At 39.6% G+C, this 24,424-nt stretch overlaps 1 protein-coding gene across 7 annotated transcripts in view; it reads left to right on the top strand.

Annotated features, from left to right (window-relative positions):
• The window catches only part of ENTPD5 (ectonucleoside triphosphate diphosphohydrolase 5 (inactive)), a 49,519-nt gene extending 25,844 nt beyond the window's left edge, over positions 1-23,675 (top strand). For all 7 annotated transcript variants that reach the window (XM_030319543.2, XM_030319540.2, XM_030319538.2 and 4 more), the window contains 10 exons: positions 7,908-7,983; positions 8,262-8,297; positions 8,630-8,718; positions 9,030-9,109; positions 9,712-9,773; positions 10,969-11,070; positions 12,232-12,372; positions 13,109-13,165; positions 17,264-17,379; positions 20,093-23,675. In XM_030319543.2, the coding sequence (XP_030175403.1) occupies positions 7,908-7,983; positions 8,262-8,297; positions 8,630-8,718; positions 9,030-9,109; positions 9,712-9,773; positions 10,969-11,070; positions 12,232-12,372; positions 13,109-13,165; positions 17,264-17,379; positions 20,093-20,179 (846 nt within the window). In that variant the 3' untranslated portion in view covers positions 20,180-23,675. The remainder of the gene's footprint in view (positions 1-7,907; positions 7,984-8,261; positions 8,298-8,629; positions 8,719-9,029; positions 9,110-9,711; positions 9,774-10,968; positions 11,071-12,231; positions 12,373-13,108; positions 13,166-17,263; positions 17,380-20,092) is intronic.
• Positions 23,676-24,424: the final 749 nt, after the last annotated feature.

Below are 24,424 nucleotides of genomic sequence, written 5' to 3'. Positions count from 1 at the left end.
GTAACTATCAGTTCTCTATAGTTAAGATTGGTTTGTCTCTCTCCTTTATTTGTTTTTTCCTTTGTTCGTTTGTTTTGTTTCTTAAATTCCACATATGAGTGAAATCACTTGGTATTTGTCTTTCCTCTGACATATTTCGCTTAGCATTATACTCTCTAACTCCATTCATGTTGTTCCAGATGGCAAGGTTTCATTCTTTATGGCTAAGTAATCCATTGTGTGTGTGTGTGTGTGTGTGTGTGTGTGTGTGTATGTACACACACACATATGTACACACACACCATATCTTCTCTATCCATTCATCAATTGATGGACACTTGGGCTGCTTCCATAATTTGGCTATTGTAAATAATGCTGAAATATAGAGGTGCATATATCCCTTTGGATTAGTGTTTTTGAATTTTTTGAGTAAATACTCAGTAGTGCAATTACTGGATCATCAAGTAGTTCTATTTTTAACCTTTTGAGGAACCTCCATACTGTTTTCCACAGGGGTTGCATTCCCATCAACAGTGCACAAGGATTCCTTTTTTTCTTACATCCTTGCCAACATGTTGTTTCTTTTGTTTTTGATTTTAGGTATTCTGATGGATGTGAGATGATATCTCATTGTAGTTTTGATTTGCGTTTCCCTGATGATGAGTGATGTTGAGCATCTTTTCATGTGTCTGTTGACCATTTGTATGTCTTCCTTGGAGAAATGTCTGTTCATGTCTTCTGCCCATTTTTTAATTGAATTATTTGTAGGTTTTTTGGTGTTGAGTTGTATCGGTTCTTTCTATATTTTGGATACTAACTCTTTATCAGATATGTTTTGGCAAATATCATCTCCCATTGAGTAGATTGACTTTAGTTTTGTTGATTATTTCCTACACAGTGCAGAAGCTTTTTATTTTGATGCCCAATGGTTTATTTTCCCTTTTGTTTTCCTTGCCTTAGGAGACACATCTAGAAAGATGTTGCCACAGGCTGATATCAAAGAAATTACTGCTGGTGCTCTTTTCTAAGATTTTTATGGTTTCATGTCTCACATTTAGGTCCTTAATCCATTTTGAGTTTATTTTTGTGTGTGGTGTAAAAAAGTGATCAGTTTCATTCTTTTACATGTAGCTGTCCAGTTTTTCTAGCACTGTTTGTCAAAGAGACAGTCTTGTTCCAATTGCATTTTCTTTCCTCCTTTGTCATGACAAATGATTAATTGACGATGTAATTGTGGGTTTATTTCTGGGTTTTCTATTCTTTTTTTTTTTTAATGTTTATTTATTTTTGATAGAAAGAGCATGAGCAGGGGAGGGGCAGAGAGAGAGGGAGACACAGAATCCAAAGCAGGCTCCAGGCTCTGAGCTGTTGGCACAGAGCCCAACGCAGGGCTGGAACTCAAAAACCATGATATCATGACCTGAGCCAAAGTTGGACACTTAACCGACTGAGCCACCCAGACGCCCCCTGGGTTTTCTATTCTGTTCTATTGATCTGTGTCTGTTTTTGTGCCAGTACCATACTGTTTTACTACAGCTTTGTAATATAACTTGAAGTCTGCAATTGTGACAACTCCAGTTTTTTCTTTTTCAAGATTGCTTTGCCATTCAGGGTCTTGTGTGATTTCATACAAATTTTAGAATTTTTTGTTCTAGTTCTGTGAAAACTGCCATCGGTATTTTGATAGGGCTTACATTAAATCTGTAGATTGCTTTGGGTAGTATAGACATTTTGATAATATTTGTTCTCATCCATAAGCATGGAGTGTCTTTCCATTTCTTTGTGTCATCTGCAGTTTCCTTCATCGGTGTTTTATAGTTGAAAACTATACAGGTCTTTCACCTCTTTGGTTAGGTTTATTCTTAGGTATCTATTATTATTATCATCATTATTATTATTCCATTTGAGAGAGAGTGTGACCGGGAGAGAAGGGGGAGGGGAAGGGGGGGGGAGAGAGAGAGAGAGAGAGAGAGAGAGAGAGAGAGAGAATATATCTTAAGCAGGCTCCATGCTCACTCAGCATGGAGCCCAACTTGGGGCTTGATCCCATGACCCCAGGATCATGACCTGAGCAGAAACCAAGAGTTAGATCCTCAACTGACTGAGCCTCCCAGGTGCCCCCTTATTATTTTCTTAATTTGTTTTTTTAACTTTTATTCATTTTTGAGAGACAGAGATAGAGCACAAGCTGAGGAGGGGCAGAGAGAGAGGGAAACACAGAATCCAAAGCAGGCTTCAGGCTCTGAGCTGTCAGCACAGACAGAGCCTGATGTGGGGCTCAAACCCACAAACCATGAAATCATGACCTGAGCTGAAGTTGGACGTTCAAACGACTGAGCCACCGAGGTGCCTCTTGATGCATTTGTAAATGGAGTTATTTTCTTAAATTCTCTTTCTGCTGCTTCATTATTAGTATGTAGAAATGCACACTAATGCGCATTAATATGATTTGTGTACATTGATTTTATATCCTATAACATTACTGAATTCATTTGTCAGTTCTAGCAGTTTTTGGTGGAGTCTTTAGGGTTTTCTATATGTAGTCTCATGTTATCTGCAAATCGTGAAAATTTTACTTCTTTACCAATTTGGATACCTTTTATTTATTTATTTTGTCTGATTGCCATGTCTAGGACTTCCAGTACTATGTTGAATAAAAGTGATAAGAGTAGATAGCCTTGTCGTGTTCCTGATCTTAGGAGAAAAGCTCTCTGTTTTTCCCCATTGAGTGTGGTGCTGTGGGTTTTTCATATAGGATTTTATTATGCTGAGGTATGTTCCCTCTAAACTTCTTACTTTGTTGCTGGTTTTTATCATGAATGGATATTATACTTTGTCAGATGCTTTTTCTGCATCTATTGAAATGATCACATGGTTTTTATCCTTTCTGATATTGATGTGATGTATCACGTTGATTGATTTGCAAATATTGAACCACCCTTGCATCCTGGGAATAAATCCCACTTGATTGTGGTAAATGATTTTTTTTTAATGTATTGTTGGATTTGGTTTGCTAGTATTTTGTTGAGGATTTTTGCACCATCAGAGATTTTGGCTTGTAGTTCTCTTTTTTTGTGGTATCTTTATCTGGTTTTGATACCAGAGTAATGCTGGACTTATAGAATGAATTTGGAAGGTTTTTTCCTCTTCTATTCTTTAGAATAGTTTGAAAAGAATAGGTATTAATTCTTCTTTAAATATTAGGTAGAATTCACCTGTGAAGCCATCTGATCTCAACTTTTGTTTGTTGGGAGTTTTTTGATTACTAATTCAGTTTCTTTGTTGGTTATCCATATGCTTGAATTTTCTGTTCCTTCCTATTTCAGTATTAGGAGGTTATATGTTTCTAGGAATTTATCCATTTCTTTGTCCAATTTGTTGACATATAATTTTTTATAATCTCTTATTGTTTGTATTTCTGTGATATCAATTGTTATTTCTCCTCTTTCGTTGTATTTTTGTTTATTTGAATTCTCTCTCTCTCTTTCTTATTTTTAATGAATCTGGCTAGAGGTTTATCAATTTTGTTGATCTTTTCAAAGAACCAGCTCCTGGTTTCATAGATGTGTTGTTTTTTTTTTTCCTATATCATTTATTTCTGCTCTAATGCTGTTTCCTTCCTTTTGCTGGTTTTGGGTTTTTGTTCTTTTTCTAGCTTCTTTAGGTGTAAGGTTAGGTTGCTTATTTGAGACTTTTCTTGCTTCTTGAGATAGGCCTGTATTGCTGTAAACTTCCCTCTTAGACCACTTTTGCTACATCCCAAAGATTAAAAAAAATTTTTTTTAATCTATCTTTATTTTTGAATCTTTATTTTTGAGAGAGAGAGAGAGAGAGAGCAAGCAGAGAAGGAATAGAGACAGAGGGAGACACACAGAATCCAAAGCAGGCTCCAGGCTCCAAGCTATCAGCACAGAGCCTGATGTAAGGCTTGAACTCATGAACAGTGAGATCATGACCTGAGCCGAAGTCGGTCACTTAACCGACTGGGTCACCCATGTGCCCCTATTACATCCCAAAGATTTTAGACTGTTGGGTTTTCATTTTCATTTGTCTCCATGTAATTTTTTATTTCTTTTTTGATTTTTTTCAATTTAAATTATTATTATTTTTTTTTATTTTAGAGAGAGCACACACGAGCGGGGGAGAGGGGCAAAGGGAGAGAATCTTAAGCAGGCTCCACACTCAGCATGGAGTCCAACATGGGGCTCAATCCCACGACCCTGGGATCATGACCTGAGCCGAAATCAAGAGATGTTCAACCAACTGAGCCACCCAGGTGCCCCTCTTCTTTGATTTCTTGGTTGACTCATTTATTGTTTAGTAGCATCTCAGCATAAAGCTTTTGAGAAGAATCATGGAATTTTAAGTGTGAGATTTTTAAAGACCATCCATTTAAATTTCTTATTCAAGTAAAAAATTTAAGTAGAGAAGTTTTTTTAAACTCAGTATTTTTAGCATTATTGTGCATACTTATTTTGCATAAAACATGCAAACTCTAGGGGTGCCTGGGTGGCTCAGTTGGTTAAGCATCCGACTCTTGATTTCAGCTCAGGTCATGATCTCGTGGTTTGTGAGTTGAGTCTTGCATCCGGCTTTGTGCTGATAGTGCGGAGCCTGCTTGGAATTCTGCTTCCCTCTCTTTCTGCCCCTTTCCCACTTGCGCGCTCGCTCTCTCTCTCTCTCTCTCTAAATAAATAAAAAATCAACTTCAAAAAAATTATTGAAGGGGGGGTGCCTGGGTAGCTCAGTTGGTTAAGTGTCCAACTTTGGCTCAGGTCATGATCTCACAGCTTGTGAGTTTGAGCCTTGCGTCAGGCTCTGTGCTCACAGCTCAGAGCCTGGAGCCTGCTTCAGATTCTGTGTCTCCTCTCTCTCTGCTCCTCCCCTGCTCATGCTCTCTCTTTCTCTCAAAAATAAACATTAAAAAATTTTTTGGGGTGGTTCAATTGATTGAATGTCCGACTTTGGCTCAGGTCATGATCTCACGGTTCATAGGTTTGAACCCCACATCAGGTTCTGTGCCTGGAGACAGCTCAGAGCCTGGAACCTGCTTGCAATTCTGTATCTCCCTCCCTCTCTGCCCCTCCCCTGCTTGTGTGCTCTCTGTCTCTCAAAAAGGAATAAATAAACATTTAAAAAAAATGTTTCAATAAAAAATTATTTTTAAAAGCATGCAGACTAATAAGATTTAAATTATGTATGAAGAATATTTACAAGTAGGATCCCATTATAACAAAAATTACAACAAAAAATTATTCTATATTATCAGTGTGTAATTCAGAGCTCAAAATCCATTTTCCTTTTTTTTTTTTTTTATTTAAAAAAATTTTTTTTTTCAACGTTTATTTATTTTTGGGACAGAGAGAGACAGAGCATGAATGGGGGAGGGGCAGAGAGAGAGGGAGACACAGAATCGGAAACAGGCTCCAGGCTCTGAGCCATCAGCCCAGAGCCTGACGCGGGGCTCGAACTCACGGACCGCGAGATCGTGACCTGGCTGAAGTCGGACGCTTAACCGACTGCGCCACCCAGGCGCCCCAAAATCCATTTTCCTTTGACTGTCAACACAGAGCATTTAAGTCCCTTGTCCAAGGACAAGCTGCCTAGCATGTTTGCATGAGAATCTGAATCCTGATTCCTTATTCATGTATTCATTTATATTCAGCATATGAGTGCTGAGCACTGGTGAGGTTACCAGGGACATGCTGCCTGGAGCAAAAAATGACAGTCCGTGCCGTGATGGAACTTACATTCTGGTTGCAAGGAGACAGAAAGTAAACAACTAAACAACTCACTACAAAGTATGTCAGGTGCTGTAGATGCTATGGAGAAAGAAAAGCAAGGGAAGGCAGCTAGGGAATGCTGGTAGTCATGTGGAGGGATGCTATTTTTAATAGGGCAGTCAGGGAAGACTGTTGATAAGATGCATTTGATCAGAGACCTGAGAAGAGTAAAGAAGCAAGCTATACAAGACATTTGTAGAAGAATATTCCAAGCTGAAGCAATAGCAGGTGAAAAGCCTAAATCAGGGAAAATGCTTGGTATATTCAAGGAACAGCATCCAGGAGGTCAATGTAGCTGGAAGGGAGTGAGTGATGGAAGTAGGAGATGAGATCAGAGAGGTGTGAGGGGTTTATTATGTAGGGCCTTAAAGGCAAGTGTAAGAACTTTCACTTTTTCTCCAAGAAGTCAGTCATTGGAGGGTCTTGAGAGGCAGCATCTGACATCTGTTTTAAAAGCACACTGTGGCTGTTGTGTTGAGAATAAACTGTGAGCAGGGGAGAAGAGTGGAGAGGACAAGAGCAGAAACTCTCTGTGTTTATTACTGTTTGCTTATCTATCTTCTCTTTAAAAACTTGTTTATAGATCACTGGGTTTTCCTGGATGAAACAGGGTCCAGAGGTCACCACATGAAGTGTTTCATCCTATCAGGAATTAAAACAGCCGGTAGACCAGAGTTCCTTCTATTCCTGTTTGGAAGTCTCCCTCTGCCTCATGATAATCATATAAAAAAAAATAAGACATAACACCCATATAATTGACCTCTATTTGTGGAGAGTCAAGAGTGTGTGAGAGATATTAATTCCCATTTCCTAAAATAGGATAAATAAGTCTAGACCTGGGGTCTCTGGACTCTTGAGGCCTCAGCCATGTGCCAGAATCTAACAGGGGCTGAGAGCAGAGTACTCCAGCCTGTGGACATGAGTCCTCTTTACCCGCAAGGGCAAAGACCTGGCAGAATTTGATGGGAGAGTAGAAGAAATGTTTCTGTAGCCTCAGGAGCTGCCCAGGCCCAACTCTTCTCTACCATCCGTTTATCTTGTCATCTAAGAAATGAAGTGGGAAAAGGTCCTCTTAGCCTCCAGTGTGCCCAGGCAAAATTAATAAGGTGTTTTTTTAAAAAAATTACAGGATCCTAATTTGAGCTGAAAGAGTCAAATGTATGCCCTTTCTTAGGTCCAGTTCACCTATAAATGTAGACAGCGGTTGAGATTTATTTATTTTTTAAAAAATTTTATGTTTGGGGCGCCTGGGTGGCGCAGTCGGTTAAGCGTCCGACTTCAGCCAGGTCACGATCTCGCGGTCCGTGAGTTCGAGCCCCGCGTCGGGCTCTGGGCTGATGGCTCAGAGCCTGGAGCCTGCTTCCGATTCTGTGTCTCCCTCTCTCTCTGCCCCTCCCCCGTTCATGCTCTGTCTCTCTCTGTCCCAAAAATAAATAAACGTTGAAAAAAAAAATTAAAAAAAAAAAATAAAAAAAAAATTTTATGTTTATTTTTGAGAGAGAACATGAACAGGGGAGGGGCAGAGAGAGAGGGAGACAGAGGATCCAGGCAGGCTCTGTGCTGTCAATACAGAGCCCAATGTGAGGCTCAAACTCACAAACCTTAAGATCCTGACCTGAGCTGAAGTCAGACACTTAACCCACTGAGCCACCCAGGTTCCCCTGGTTGAGATTTACTTTAAAGTCAGAGTAATCCCTGTGTTTTTGTTTTTACAAGAAACCGACAATGGTTTGTGTAGTTCCCTTCTCTGGTTTTTTAGACAAAAGGAATGACTTCTGCTAGGGGTGCCTGGGTGGTTTAGTCAGTTAAGCGTCCAACTTCGGCTCAGCTCATGATCTCAGGGGTTGTGAGTTCGAGCCCCACATTGGGCTTTCTGCTGTCAGCACAGAGCCAATCTCAGAGTCCGCTTTGGATCCTCTGTGCCCCTTTCTCTGCCCCTCCTCTGCTCATTCTCTCTCTCTTTCAAAATAAATAAATAAATACATACATACATACATACATACATACATACATACATACATACATTGTTCTAAAATTTTATTTAGGGAAATGAAGAGTGTAGTTTTCTAAACCTTATACGATATAGCCAAAGTATGGAAATCTTTATTGCCTTAGGGAATCCAGGTTTTTTCCCTTTTTCTTTAGGTAAGAGAAATCTTCAAGAAGTCACCTTTCCTGGTACCAAATGACAGTGTTAGCATCATGGATGGATCTTATGAAGGTGGGAGAGGTGTTAGTACATGTTCTCGGGGGAGCGGGCCAGGGTTACTAAATATTTTGATTAAAGGAACTGGGAACAGAGGTGGAGGTGCTGAAGTAAAAGGAACTAAATGAGGAGAAACATACAAGGAGGGATGGGATAACAGGAAATTGAAGGACAGGGAGAAGGAATACGTGTTTTAGACACAAAATTTAGAGAAAAAAAAACAAAACTGGGGTCGAGGAAGATTAGGGAAAAATGCTCTTGAGATGTAATCCTTGTTTTTCTCTGTCTTTCAGGTATATTAGCTTGGGTTACTGTGAATTTTCTGACAGGTAATACATTCTCAAGTTTATTCTAAGATATTAACTGGGTTTCACATGAGGGTCCAAGCAAAAAAAATCCCATTTTGCTTGTATTGTGCTTTAAAAAAAAAAGAAAGGAAGGAAAGAAACTATAAGAAGTTACTGTTTATACCTGTCTTCAAGGCCTCAGCTACAGCAAGAATCCTTCTAGGTTAGCATTCACCTATACCCTTCGGGACCAGGGAGCAGTGGAATACTTATGAAACACCTACAATATACAAGAGCAGGACAGAGATTGCAGACAGAGGAGTGTTGAGCTGTCCGGGAAGCAGAAGATATTCAGAGCTGGCTCTCATTCACAGGTCAGCTGCATGGCCAGAGCCGGGAAACTGTGGGGACCCTGGACCTTGGGGGGGCCTCCACCCAAATCACATTCCTACCCCAGTTTAAGGTGAGTCATTTATATGAAGGCCTGGTTAGCAACCCACTTGGCAAGCATATCATGGTGCCAAGAAAGTGGTACCCCATTTCAGGACAGCAGCTCTACCACAAATAGTGTGAGTGGAGTCAGTTAATAACTGGATGTACTTCCCCTTGCTCCCTCATTGTTCAGAGTCCCTTTGATTCCTCCATCCCTTTGAGATTAGCAGCTTAGTCTGTGTTTCTTTTCTGATTTCTTGGGGGAGGGACAGGGATGGTGGTGGTAACACCTCCAAACGCTTGCAGATCCTGAATAGTCTTTTTGCTTTTTCTGATTTGCAGAAGACCCTGGAACAAACCCCTAGGGGCTACCTCACTTCATTTGAGATGTTTAACAGCACTTATAAGCTGTATACACATAGGTGAGGAGGGGGACATGGAGGAAAAATATTTCATGTTGTATGATTCTCCTAACTTTCCAAAGCATTTTCACATCTGTTACTGCATCTGACCAGCCTCACAAAGTTTTTGCCAATCCGCAAAGGTCTAATAACTGAAACCATAGCTCAAGGACCCAAGAGATTTCTCCATTCTTGGCCTCAGAAGTGTATAACTTAAAGAGTTAAAAGTTTTCTGTAGAGAGAACACTTGGAGAAACTTCAGCCAAAGCTCTGTACCAATTCCTTTGAGTTTGCTTTCAGATGTTCTAAATCTGGCCGTGGATTTGATCACACTGCGGCTGGAAGCTAAGATAATGAGAGCTTTTCTGGGGATGGTTCCCAAGGTCGGACTGTACGAAGTGTCACTATCTCTGGCCTTTAAATCATAGGCATGGAAAGTTCTGGATGGCCTTGATCTAAACTGCAGAAATTACCACTTGTCCACACAAGATGAAGAGGTTGCAGAGAACGAGGTTTTCCTCCCTCAGAGGGAGACACAGAAACCATGCTACTTTGGAAAGAGGTAGCTTTAGGTTGGAGAGCTTCAGGACCAACATGAAATTAGTCAATCCTATATTTTACAGTTACTTGGGATTTGGATTAAAAGCTGCAAGACTAGCAACCCTGGGAGCCCTGGAAACAGAAGGTTCGTCTGGGTACCTGTGCTGGTTGGGGTATGGTGAGAGTGACATCAGTATTCAGCTTGCCTTTCCCCTTTCTTGACAGTGATTCTGTGGAGGAAAGCTTTACGCCAAATTAGGAAGCATGTGTTGTATACTGGACCTGATAATAGCAAATTCCTTTTCTACTTTATGTTGTGTTCAGTAGTTTTGGTATATATTATTAGCCATTTCTGGAATGAAGGCTATGTATATAGGGGGAACAGCCTGTGACCAGAAGGCTGAAGTGTGCAGAAATTCAAGGTTTGAAGAGTGAATTTGGCAGAAGCTTTTTCAAGCCCTTAGTTTTACGTGGGGAGTGCAGGAAGCAGTCCACTTGCAAGAAGCACCCACTGCAAGGGTGCAGTCCACTTGCAAGATGGAGTAACTGAACAACTTTATTCATCTCTTTCAACGTGGTTGAACATTTAAGATCTCAGCTTTTGGGGTCAGGTGGAACTGGCTTCAGCCAGCTTTTTGATTTTGGGCAAGTTAGCTAACCTTTTTGTGCCTCTTTCCTCCCTTTATCTGAGATTTTGCATTTAATGTACTTTCTATGGTGCCTGCCTGGCTCGCAGTAAACTATTACTGTGAGAAAAGTAGAAGCGTATTTTTTACCTTTTTAAAAATTTTTTTTTAAAAATTCTTTTTTTAATGTTTATTTATTGGGGGGGGGGTGGGAGGGGCAGAGAGAGAGGGAGACATAGAATCCGAAGCAGGCTCCAGGCTCTGAGCTGTCAGTATAGAGCCCGACACAAGGCTCGAACCCACAAACCATGAGATCATGACCTGAGATGAAGTCAGAGCTTAACTGACTGAGCCACCCAGGTGCCCCTACCTTTCTTTTTTTTAGAAAGGAGGGAACATATTCCATTGTAGGTTTTGGGTTTCTTTGAGATGTGATAAAAACCATGAACCTTTCTGCCAAATACACATATGCACAAAAATTTATAGTTTCAGGAGGTTCACCAACCCCACAAAGCCCATCTATGAACCCTGAGTTAAGAATTCCTGTCATAGGACCCAGTCATGGAACTACCTACTTTGGTAATTCCTTTCAACCTTACTGTCTTCTTGCATTTGTGTGTGCATGTGTCTTTCACACATTCTATCTCTCTGTCTCTCTCTCTCCCACACATACACACACCCTTGCTTCTTACTTCGTGGTCTGGCTTCTTTCAGGGATTGATGGACACACTTTCCGAAGTGCCTGTCTACCAAGATGGTTGGAAGCAGAGTGGATCTTTGGGGGCGTGAAATACCATTATGGTGGCAACAAAGAAGGCAAGTGATGTTTTTTCACTGGTTGAAATTACCTTTACAGTAGAAGTCTGGAAAAGTCCCACAAGAGATGTTTTTCAGAACTTAAGAGAAGCTTGTCTTTTGCAGGGACTCATTCCAAATAGATCTTGGTATGCCTTTAAGGAATAGTATGAAGTGACAGTGAACAAGGCACTGTCTCTCTGTCCTGCTCTTTCCCTGCCCAAGTGTTGTAGACCCATTAGAAGCCTGTTCTTAACCTAGGTCTGATGCCCTCAGCAAGGAGGAACACTATTTCAAATTCAGTTAATGTTTAGCTTTTTATTTTATTTTTTTACTTAAAAAAAATTTTTTTTAAACATTTATTTATTTTTGAGACAGCATGAACAGGGGAGGGTCAGTGAAAGAGGGAGACACACAATCTGAAACAGGCTCCAGGCTCTGAGCTGTCAGCACAGAGCCCAACGTGGGGCTCGAACCCACGGACCGCGAGATCATCACCTGAGCCAAAGTCGGACACTTAACCGACTAAGCCACCCAGGAGCCCCTTTTTTTTACTTTTTTAAAGTTTATTTTTTAAGTGTATTTATTTTGAGAGAGACAGAAACAGCATGAGCATGAGAGGGGCAGAGAGAGAAGGAGAGAAAGAGAATCTCAAGCAGGCTCAACACTTAGCACAGGACCTGATGCAGGGATTGATCTCATGATCTGAGCCAAAATCAAGAGTCAACCTCTTAGCCAACTGAGCCAGCCAGGCACCCCATTGTTTAGCTTTTTAAATAATATTATATACATTTAAAACTGAGACCATGAGAAAAAGAATTCATCTCAGGTATTATAAAAAGCAGAGACGTTAAAGTCAAGATAAAAAACTCAATTTTTCCAGTGAAGGAAGCAGGTGAGCCTTCTGGATGCTCCTCATGAATACCATGGCATGTAAGGCTAGGCAGTAGCTTCAGGTTAGGTATGGCTATTTTGGTGAACACGGGTTAGGGAGGGGAGCTGCCATGGGGAAGCAGGTACCTTTCCTCCAGAGTGACAGGACTGTGGAAGTTTGCTCAGCTTTGTAAGCCCTTTGTCCTCAGCCCCAGCATCTGCTTTCATTGATCCTCCTGCTGTTTCTTTGTTGGCTCCAGAGAGCTCTTATTTTTCTCACATTGTGCCTGTACACTCTTGCCCTGGCAGGGGAAATGGGCTTTGAGCCCTGCTACACTGAAGTGCTGAGGGTGGTCCAAGGAAAACTTCACCAGCCAGATGAGGTCCAGAGAAGTTCCTTCTATGCTTTCTCTTACTATTATGATCGTGCTGTTGACACAGACATGATTGGTAAGTTTACTCCAGGTATCAGTCTAGGGAGGAAGCTGGGCAAACCTGTGGTGGGGAAGGGAAAGGGAGAAAAGGAGAATTTTAAATGCTTCATCATGAGTGATCACCTTACTTCTTCTCCATTGCTGGCTATTGAATGACCTTAGTCACTGCAATGGAAGGATGAATATGATTTAGAATCTTTTGGAGCTAGAAAGTGGCCTAAGCAAATACATATGAAATCTTTTTTTTTTTTTTTTACATTTTTATTGAGGTATAATCAACATAAAATGTGAATATTTAAAGTGTATAATTTATTGTTTTGACATATGTGTATACCCATTAAGCCATCAACAAATTCAAAATAATATATCCATTACCCCAAAAAGTTTTCTCCTCCCCCTTTATAACTTTTATTTTCTTATCACAATAGTACTGCTTTTTGTTGGTGCTGTGAATGAATGTATGTATGTGATCTGTCATGGCCTGAGATATGAGTTAATTTCCTATTTTCTGGGTTTTTTTAATAGGTCATTTTTTATTGTGGTTAAATATACATAGAATAATTATAAATGAATTAGACCACATAGATTGTGTTGTATGGATATGTCATGTTTGCTTATCCCATCTTGTAATGTTGGAAATTTTACTTCTAGTAAAAATTTACTTTAGTTTTTCATTATTATAAATTTCACTAGGATGAATTTCCTTATGTTTCCTTGAAGGCTTTTTGACATCAGCTACTGTTTCATTTTAGATTATGAAACAGGGGGTGTTTTAAAAGTTGAAGATTTTGAAAGAAAAGCAAGGGAAGGTAAGTGCCAGTGGGAACCCTTGAAGGCGAGTCCATGAGGCTGTGCCTGCCAACTCTAATGACCTTAAAGTGACCCAAAGCACCACAGTCAGCAGAAAGCCGCTCAGAAGGCTGGTTTCATGTTTTTGCCAGGAGTTAAAAGCATCAAGTGGCATAGAAAACCATGGGAATACAAGAAGCTTTGGGGAAATGATGAAAACCTTTTCTTCTTTCTATATTTCTTCCTTTCTTCCTTTTTTCCCCCTATCATTGAAGTATAATTGACATACAATTTTATATCAGTTTTAGGTGTACAACATACAGATTCAACAATTCTGTACATTACCCAGTGCTCACCACGATAATATAGTCATGATCTGTCTCCGTACAACATTATTACAGTACTATTGAGTGTATTCCCTGTGGTGTAATTTTCATCTCTGTGACTTATTTATTTTACGGCTAGAATTTTGTACCTCTTAATCTCCTTCATCTATTTTGCCCATTCCCCCACCCATCTCCCCTCTGGCAACAACCAGTTCTGTCTGTTTAAGAGTTCAGTTTTTTTTTGGGGCGCCTGGGTGGCGCAGTCGGTTAAGCGTCCGACTTCAGCCAGGTCACGATCTCGCGGTCTGTGAGTTCGAGCCCCGCGTCGGGCTCTGGGCTGATGGCTCAGAGCCTGGAGCCTGTTTCCGATTCTGTGTCTCCCTCTCTCTCTGCCCCTCCCCCGTTCATGCTCTGTCTCTCTCTGTCCCAAAAATAAATAAACGTTGAAAAAAAAAAAAAAATTAAATAAAAAAAAAAAAGAGTTCAGTTTTTTCTTTATTTGTTCATTTGTCTTGGGTTGTTTTGAATTCTACATATAAGTGAAATCATGTAAGTGAAATCATATCTGTGTGACTTAGCATAATACCCTCTAGGTCTGTTCATGTTGTCCCAAGTGGCAGGATATTCTTTTTTTATGGCTGAGTAATATTCCATTGGTGTGTGTGCACGCACACACCACCTCTTCTTTATCCATTCATCTACCAGTGGACACTTGGGCTGCTTCCATAAGTTGGCTGTTGTAAATAATGCTACAGTATATACAGGGGTGCTTATATCTTTTTGAATTAGTGTTTTCATTTTCTTTGGGTAAATAAGCAGTAAAAGAATTACTAGATCATATGGTATTTCTATTTTTAATTTTTTGAGGAACCTCCATACTATTATCCACAGTAGCACTGCCAGTTTACATCCCTACCAACAGTACATGAGGGTTCCCTTCTCTCTGCATCCTTGCTAACACTTCTTATTTCTTTTTTGATATTAGCCATTCTGATTGGTGTGAAGTGATACCTCATTATGGTTTTGATATGCATTTCCCTGGTGATGAGTTATGTTGAGCATCTTTTCTTTTTTCTTTTCAAATTTTAATTTAAACTCTAGTTAATTAACATACAGTGCAATATTGGTTTCAGGAGTAGAATTCAGTGATTCATCACTTACATACAACACCCCGTCCTCATCGTAATAAGTGCCCTCCTTAGTATCCATCACCCATCTAGCCCATCCCCCACCCACCTCCCTCCATCAACCCTCTGACCCATAAAAGTCTCTTATGGTTTGTTTCCCTCTCTCTTTTTTTTACCCTCTCCCATATGTTCATCTGTTGTGTTTCTTAAGTTCCACATATAAGTGAAATCCTATGATATTTGTCTTTTTCTGACTGACTTACTTAGCGTAATACTCTGTAGCTCCATCCATGTCATTATAAATGGCAAGATTTCATTCTTTTTGATGGCTGAGTAATACTCTATTATATAGATGTGTGTGTGTGTGATATATATCACATATATATCACATCATCTTTATCCACTCATAGGTCAGTGGACATTTGGGCTGTTTCCATAATTTGGGTATTGTAGATAATGCTGCTATAAGATTGGGGTGCATGTATCCCTTCGAATTAGTATTTTTGTATTCTTTGGGTAAATACCTAGGAGTACAACTGCTGGATCATAAGGTAGTTCTATTTTTAACCTTTTGAGGAACCTCTATACTGTTGTCCAGAGTGGCTGCACCAGTTTGCATTCCCACCCTTCCTCTGCATCCTTGCCAACAGTTGTTATTTCTTGTGTTGTTAATTTTAGCCATTCTGACAGGTGTGAGTTATCTCATCATGGTTTTGATTTGTGTTTCACTGATGGACGATGTTGAGCATCTTTTCATGTGTCTGTCAGCCATCTGGATGTCTTCTTTGGGAAAATGTCTATTCATGTCTTCTGCCCATTTCTTAACTGGATTATTTGGTGTTTGGGTGTTGAGTTTGATAAATTCTTTATAGATTTTGGATACGAACCCTTTATTGGGGATGTCATTTGCAGGTATCTTCTCCCATTCTGTAGGCTGCCTTTTAGTTTTGTTGATTGTTTCCTTCACTTATCTTGATGAAGTCCCAATAGTTCATTTTTGCTTTTGTTTCCCTTGCCTCTTGCAACATGTCTAGTAAGAAGTGAGCATCTTTTCACGTGTCTGTTGGATATCTGTATGTTTTCCTTGGAAGAATGTCTATTCAGTTCCTTTGCCCATTTTCTTTTTCAAATAGTTTAGTAAAGATGTATTTCTCCTAAAGTGGATAATATAAGCAAATTACACTTTTTTGTACAATTCACATATTGCATGAAATACTGAAACATAAATTTTAAACATTTGAAAATTATATGGAAGTATGACTACATGTGATAAAATTAGATTATTTAGACAAGTTTTAAGATTGAGACTGCATTAAAAATGATGGTAGAGGTTGACGTGATTGAAAATAAAACAAAATTTGTATATGGGAAAAGGCATCCTCTATAAAGTTAATGGATGGAATAATAAACTTAACATTATTTGCAGCATTATAAATAGATAATAAAAATAAAATAGGTAAAGGCTAATAACACTAGCATATAAAACAGTCCTAAAATTATGAACACTTTATATATAAAAGTTAATGTCAAACTGTATTAAATCGTCACTAAAGAAAAGCTGTATCTGTTTTCTTTTTTTTAATGTTTATTTTTGAGAGAGGGGGGGAGGGGAGGGGCAGAGGAGAGGCACACACAGAATCCAGAGTAGACCCTAGGTTCTGAGTTGTCAGCACAGAACCTGACGCAGGGCTCGAACTCAGAACCAGGAGATCATGACCTGATCCAAAGTGGGATGCTTAAACCACTGAGCCACCTAAGAACCCTGTTGTATCAGTTTTCTCTTGCTGTGATATCAAGTTACCATAAATGGAGTGCCTTTGCCCATTTTTAAATAGGATTGTCTGTTTCTTTGGTGTCAAGTTGTGTAAGTTCTTTATATATTTTGGATACAGCCCCTTACTGGGCGTACCATTTGCAAATATCTTCTATTCAGTAAATTGCCTTTTTGTTTTGTCAATGGTTTCCTTTGCTTTGCAAAAGGTTTTTAATTTGATGTAGTCCCAAGAGTTTATTTTTGTTTTTGTTTCCCTTGCCTGGGGAGATATATCCATAAATATGTTGCTAAGGCCCATGTCCAAGAGATTCCTGTCTGTTTTGTTTTAAGAGTTTTACAGTTTTAGGTCTCACATTTAGGTATTTAATCTAGTTTGAGTTTATTTTTATGTATGGTGCTCTTCCTTTTTTTTTTTTTGTTTTTAAATTGAAATAGTGTTATCAGTGTTAATGAAATACTGAGCACCAAAATATATGGGAAATAGCCACAAGGGCTTATTTGAGAGCATCCATGGAAATACAGATAAATGCTCTTATCCACTGGCCCCAAAGTAGGGCTACTGGTATTTCTCTGTCTTCTGGGCCTTAGCATTAATAATAGGTAAGGGACTTAGTTGAATTAAGCCCCAACAACAGGTAATAGAAATTTAGCAAATAAACCAGGATCCCAGGCACCTTTGAGTAAAGAAGATGTGACATCAGAAATGTGCAAATTCTTAAACACCGTGGCCTTACAGAGGTTGTCAGTGCACAGTTGTAGTCTTTAAGACTCCCAGGTGCTAGCCAAATGGAGAATTCTGCTTTGCTTATCCTAAGTGTGTATTTTGAGAAAATCCTACACTTGTCAGTTAGCCTCAAACTTGAATTCCACTCTTCACTCTCTCCCTTTCAGTGTGTGATAACTTGGAAAACTTCGCCTCAGGCAGTCCTTTCCTATGCATGGATCTCAGTTACATCACAGCCTTGTTGAAGGATGGCTTTGGCTTTGCAGACAGTACTGTCTTACAGGTAAGAGAGATGGTACTGAAATCTTGTAACAGTCTACTTATTTGGGAATTAGGAAGATTTAAGAACTTGTTTAGTAATAAAAGTGGCTGCAGGTGGAATTATGAGGTGTTTTTGTTAGGGCTATGGACAAGGCACTCTGCAAGACACCATGAATATGGGAAATTAGCTTGATGGAATGGTAACTTTTTTTTTTTTTTAATGTTTTCATTTATTTTTGAGAGAGAGCATGAGCGGGGGAGGGGCAGAGAGCAAGGGAGACACAGAATCTGAAGCAGGCTCCAGGCTGAGCTGTCAGCACAGAGCCCGACGCGGGGCTCAAACCCATGAGCTGTGAGATGATGACCTGAGCTAAAGTCGGACGCTTAACCGACTGAGCCACCCAGGCTCCCTGATGCAATGGTAACTTCTAAGTATATTCCCAGGCAAGCTATCCTAGGGGTCACAGAGCAGAAAGGCTTGCATCCCAAATTAAGATGCCCAAGTCACATGGTTTATTGAATCAAATTCAAAACTTAGGGCAAGAAGCAAAGGGAAAGAAATAGGATAGGTGAGAACATATAGGATAGGGTGGAAATGGGCAGGCTGGAAATGCCATACTTCTTAATTCCTGGATTCATATGTCCTGCATCTCTCTCTCTCTGCTGATAGTGCAGTTATAAGTACTAGAGCTGATCAAGGGGGTACAAGGACAGAAGGTGCCTGGGTCTGTCACACAAATTTGCTCTATTCAGAGAGGCAGAGGGGCAGGTACAATGGCTAGTAGCATTCACTCACTCATTACCCTATTAGATGGTTTTATTCGGCAGAGGACAAAAGGATGTCACCAGTGAGTGGCTTATTCAAGTTCTCATTAATGTTGAATGCCTTGTGTATATGTAGTATGTCCTATATATTTTATATGTGCCTCATATATTTAGTGCCTCTTGAATCTTGTGTCCCTTTTTGTCTTGCTGTCTCTGTCCATTTGTTTAGGTACATGCAGGCTCTACTTCATAGTAACTTACTTATCTATTTTAAACACATCTTATATGTTTTATCCATTCCATTTGTTTTCTTGTCTTCTGTACCATAATTGTATAATTGTACATTATGGTTACAAAGATGATTAAAATGAAATCTTGTCCTCAAATAGCATATAATCTATTAAAGGAGATGTGACAAAAATAGAAGTATGGCACAGGCAACCTTGTACTTTGGGGTCAAATAAGTAGGCCGTACTTTGTTTTTGAAGTGCCCTTGCGGGGGTGCCTGGGTGGCTCAGTCAGTTAAACGTTCACCTTTGACTCAGGTCATGATATCACAGCTCGTGAGTTCGAGCGCCACATTGGGCTCTGTGCTAATAGCTCAGAGCCCAGAGCCTGCTTCAGATTCTGTGTCTCCCTCTTGGCCCTTCCCCTGCTCACATGCATGCACGCTCACTCTCTCTCAAAAATAAATAAACATTGAAGTACCCTTGCTTGCATCATTTCCCCTTCCTGTTTCCTCAATTCCAGATGAGTTTATATTGCCCCATTTCTTGTGTTACACAGATTTCATAAACTCATAAACTTTGTACTAAGGTATTTGGATTTCATGTGTTGTATCTGACAAGAATATTGGCATTTAAGGTACTTAACAAAGAATTACTTGCTAGTAGAATGTAGACTTCATCTGGTCAACAAAGAAGTATTGTGTCATAAGAAATTAGTCCTAGAGGGGCGCCTGGGTGGCGCAGTTGGTTAAGCGTCCGACTTCAGCCAGGTCACGATCTCGCGGTCCGTGAGTTCGAGCCCCGAGTCAGGCTCTGGGCTAATGGCTCGGAGCCTGGAGCCTGTTTCCGATTCTGTGTCTCCCTCTCTCTCTGCCCCTCCCCCGTTCATGCTCTGTCTCTCTGTCCCAAAAATAAAATTAAAAAAACGTTGAAAAAAAAAAAATTAAAAAAAATAAAAATAAAAAAAAAAGAAATTAGTCCTAGAAAAAAAGACTAAAACCAATCCACTTGTCTCCAAACTTTTTTGTGTGTGGTGTTATCAGTAGTGGCATTATTGTTTAACAAAAGATACAGAATGCCAGTAAAACTAATCAAAGTGGAGCTGTCTGGTTGAAGTGGAGGAATGAGGCCTGGAAGGATCAGCATTTGGCCTCCTTTTCTCCTTTGAAGCACTTCCAAGAACTCCTAAGATTCTGAAGAAAACAATTTGATAAATACTAATCTGATCTTCTTTTTATGTATTGGAAGAAATCAGGTTTAAACATTTGCCCAAAGTCACTGAACTGATTGAGACACAACCTGGTCTAGAATGCCTTAAATGCCTTGGTTGGTTATTAATTAGTGCTTAAGAAAATTCAGTTGTTTATAAACTATGAATTGTGAAGTATAATATGTTCTTTCCTACCCCTAAATTGATTCCTGCCTCCTGTTGTATTTTGTTTCGGGATTAGGGAAAAGAATTCAGAAGCCTGTTTGTCTAAAAGGTCCTGTCTAGAAGGCCTGGGTAAGACCACTTCCAAGCCAGAAGATTCAGAGATCAGATTGGCAGGTGTAGGGGCAATAAACCACGGCAAGAGGGAAACCGTTATAGAGAGTGGTAGTGGGAAGTCTCCAAAGACTGGCTACTCCAAATTTTACCTCTATTTGGCCATGTGTGATCTTTGTAGATATTCTCTGCCTGTGTCATGCTTGCCAGAGTTGAAAATGAAATAAAAATGTGAACTTTTTTTTTCTACTCAACAGCTCTCAAAGAAAGTGAACAACATAGAGACAGGCTGGGCCTTGGGGGCCACCTTTCACCTGCTGCAGTCTCTGGGGATCTCCCACTGAGGCCAGGCCCTTCTTCTGAGGATTGCATTTGCCAACAACCTTTTTAAAGGTAGAAGGAGAGGGGACTCAGTCATGTTCTGAGCTAGTCTGAGGATAGCCTTGGACTGAAGCCCAGCAGCTCAATTCATCAGGAGGAAGGAGCTTTTGGAGACAGGTCTTGCCCTTGAGTCTGGAGATTTGGGTCTAATTAATTCTGTATATCTAATGTGAACTCTTGACCTTACCACTCTGCTTGCACAGCTGGCACCAGAGTCTAAATCTTTGAGATTCTTTGTGTGTCACAGCCAAAAGGAAAAGCTTTGAAATGAACCTTGGAGAGCCCAGGGACAGGTCCCTGGGAACCAAAGAAAAATCTCATTTCAGCCCTTTGAGTGCCTCATTCCTTTGAACGTATTAATTTTCCTCTTAACACGCTACACTAAGCCCACTGATTGCAATCCCATGACCTATCAACACCAGTAATTTTTCCTCCTCCCTGCACATTGCCACGTCCCACCCTCTTTCCACTCACCTCCCCTAAAAACAAAAACAAAAACCTGGTTTATGCTTTTCATGTGTAACTCCAAGGGAGAGAAAAGGTAACATACCTGAAATTGTGTGATCCTGCTTTGTGCCAGTTCTTGGCAAGATAGAGAGCAACTCCTCACTGTGCAGACCCCAGCCTAAAAAAGGAGTCTATTTGATCTCTAGGGACAAGGTTTGGGAGAGTGTGGCTCCCTTGAATAGACCTTCTCTTAATCAGGCAATCCTGGGATTAATTAACATATCCAACTTTATAGGAATGTATGTGTATTCACTGCCAGTTCCTCCTCCCAGGAAAATGTGTTTATAGTTAATTTCTCATCCTAAATGAGTTTTCTTTGTATTTCTAAGAAATTCATCTACTCTGGCTTTTGGTCTGTGCTCAGATGCCTTTGGCTGTGCTGTGCAAGGGTCTCTAGATCTGGGTCACAGCTCCTTGCAGTTTGCCCTTTTATTCTCTCCGTTTGTAGTCATATCTCTTTCTGCTCTGACCCTGATAATTTTAGCTAACTTCCTCTAAATTATTTTTTAGTTCCAGGGTTTCTGGTACCTTTCTTGATGGTACCTAATATTTGATTAGGTTGGCCATTTTGGCCCACATCAGTACAGTGGATTCTCTTTTTGTTTGAGTGTTGAGAGCTCTTGATTTTGTGAATTATTTCCCCTAAAATTAATTATCTTTTTTTGTGTGTGTGTAGTGGTGGCGGGGCGGGGGTTGTTTTTTTGTTTTTTTTTTTTACAGGATCATCATCTGCTTCTTATCTACCCACTCAAGTGCTCTTAGACTTCAAAGATCTTTGTATAGTCTGGCTCCTTTACCTTAGCTCTTTGCCTCCAGCTTCTTTCTAACAAAGTTTGCATGTCCCCAAACTTGTAGTCTTCACAGTAGACTCTTTCAGCTCTTTCAAACAAGTGTTAAATATACCTGGCCCTCACACTAGTTCCTGGGGAAACTTATTTCTTAGTCATTCCATTGAGTCAATAAATATTTAACATCTGATATGTGCAAGTAGGCAAATTTCTATATCCTCATCCCCCAAATTTTGTTTTTTAATTCAATGTGGAATTTCTTCAGATACTTCTTTTATTATACTGAGGTCACTTTTATACCTACTGTCTTCCTCAAAAGATGCTACATAATTAAATAGAATCTTTAGAAAGTTGAAAACTACCAAAGATAAAACCCAATCTTCTGCCCATTGCAGAATTCCCTGAACATTTCCAGTTGGTTATCATTCATCTTCTGTTTAGGCATGTGTTTGGATAGCTTATTCCATTTTTGGACTTTGCTGATGTTAAAAGAAAATCTCTTTTATATTGAGCTGAAATTACCTATCTTCTCAGTGGTCTTAGATCTGCTCTGATCTCTCCTTCCACAGCCTTTCAATCTTTGGAGAAAACTTCCAAGTCCTTTATGGTATCTTCTTTAACATACCATATGGCTTCTTTTCAAAAAAAAAACAAAAAAACAAAAAACAGGGTGCTGGAACCAGTCATCATACCCTAAATGTTGTTCCATATAATTAGGGAGAGAGACTGTTTCCTCTAGTAGAAACCAAGTTTTCCCAAGAGGTAAGCTGTGTTCACTAGACTCATCCAGCTTGATGGGTCTGGAGAGGTAAGGTTCCATGGTCTTTAGCACCACAGCTTGTCTGTGAGGCTTATAAATAGGAGCCAAGTATTGTTCACCCAACTCCTTTGGTCATCCCAGATACCTTCAGAAATCTGTAGGTAGAAATCAGTAGATGCAGTAGTATTCCAGAAGTGTATCTACATATATTCTGATTCCCTTGATGAGAACATCTGGACAATTAATTTATCCAGTTTAGGAGCAACTTGGAATAAGAATTTTTATTTCTTAGAAAAAAATTTTCTATAATGTCCTTTCTGCCCCTTAGTGTACCTTTTGGGCCTCTTATTGAGGGGTCATATAGTCTAATGTTGCTGGTTAAGTTTCCTTTCTCTAAATGTGTAAGATTTCAAACACTAAGGACATGGCCTGGCACATAATGAATGTTGTGTTGTTACATCATCATCATATGAAGAACATCTTCTGTGGGTCGTGGAGGTTTGCAAGATGTGCCTTAAAATTCTTCCTGTCCTGCCTGATTTGGTTGGTGTATTTTTGGAGTCCACGTTCTCCTTACCTGGGCTACCTTTCCATTTTTTGTGAAAGATGATCTTTTTTCCCTATGGTGACCTTTCTGGACTCTGCTAGTACTCACACAGCTTTTCACAGTAACTGCCCTATTCCATTCTGGCCATATCTTTCCTGAGATTACGGGAAGTTTCATGACTGTCACTTTCTTTAGTATCTTTACAAATTTTCTGCATTCGCCTGTAAAGCTCCCCCTGTGGTAACAAGTTTCTCATCCCTTCAAAAATTATTCCCAAGAATAGCTTAGTTTGGTTCAAAAGCAGACGGTTTCTTCTCATCTTCAAATCGGACTTTTGGGCAAGATATTTTTTACAGTGTACAAATACAGTGGATGCACAAATCTATAAAAGGATTCTCTGGGACCACGAAGTGAGCTTTTCGAAAACCCAGAGCAAGACACCCTTTCTCCCACAGGTCAGCCACTAGTCTACAACCAAACATGTTTGTGATTCTGCTGCTAATCGACTTTCCCCTTTGACCTGGTTCCTGAGGTCTTCAAACCTGTGCAATTATTTATTGTTTTATTACTGAACAGACAATGGTGTCCCAGAGAGGAACCATAAATAAAATTGAATTCTGGTGCTGTGATAAGGAAGTAATTAACATTAAGAAGATTTTTTTTTTTTTTCAGGAAGTCCAGTGTGCACCTTTAACCAAGGTTAAAGCAATTTATGTTTAATTTGCATTGTTAGGGATTTTGAAACAGCAGTTGTAACAAAAATGCATGAATTGGGTATTTTTAATTTTTATTTTCATCAGAAAGCAATTGTGTAAATTTATGACCAGCATTAAAAAGAATTACGTAAATCTTTATTATATAAGTTTCTGGTGTGTAGCTTTATAATTCGTCTGTGTATACTACCAAGTGATCACCACCACAGACCTAGTCACCGTACCGTCGACCACCTCCTCCTCTGGTAACCACTGGTCTATTCTCTAGAAGGTTTTTATTTTGTTTGCCCTTTTGTTTTTTGAGATCCACATACGAGTGAAACTGACTTTTCTCCAGTATACGTGTTCTTGGCTCCTTTGTGGTAAAATAATTGCCCTGATATGTGTGGGTTTATTTCTGGGCTCTCAGTTCTGTTCCATTTGATCTCTGTGTCTGTTTTTGTACCCATACCATGCTGTTTTGATTATTACAGCTTTGTAGTTTGAAATAGTTTGAAATCAGGGAGCTTGATACCTCCAGCTTTGTTCTTCTTTCTCAAGATTGCTTTGGCTATTCGGGATCTTTTGTAGTTCCATACAAATTTTAGAATTATTTGTTCTGATTCTGTGAAGTATGCCATTGGAATTTTAAGAGCAATTGCATTGAATCTGTAGATGCCTTTGAGTTGTATGGGCATTTTAGTATTAATTCTCCTAATCCATAAGCACAGAACAGCTTCCCTTTGTGTCTTCAGTTTCTTTCATCAGTGTCCTATAGTCATAAGTGTCTAGGTCTTTCACCTCTTTGGTTAAATTTATTCATAGGTATTCTTTTTGATGCAGTTGTAAATTGCAAATGGAATTTTTTTTTTAACTTCTTCTGATGCTTTATTCTTAGTGTGTAGAAACACCAC

This window comes from Lynx canadensis, chromosome B3 (genome assembly GCF_007474595.2).
Source record: "Lynx canadensis isolate LIC74 chromosome B3, mLynCan4.pri.v2, whole genome shotgun sequence".
Taxonomy (NCBI): domain Eukaryota; kingdom Metazoa; phylum Chordata; class Mammalia; order Carnivora; family Felidae; genus Lynx; species Lynx canadensis.
Note: the sequence above shows the minus strand (reverse complement) of the source record. Positions and strands in the feature narration are given on the sequence as shown.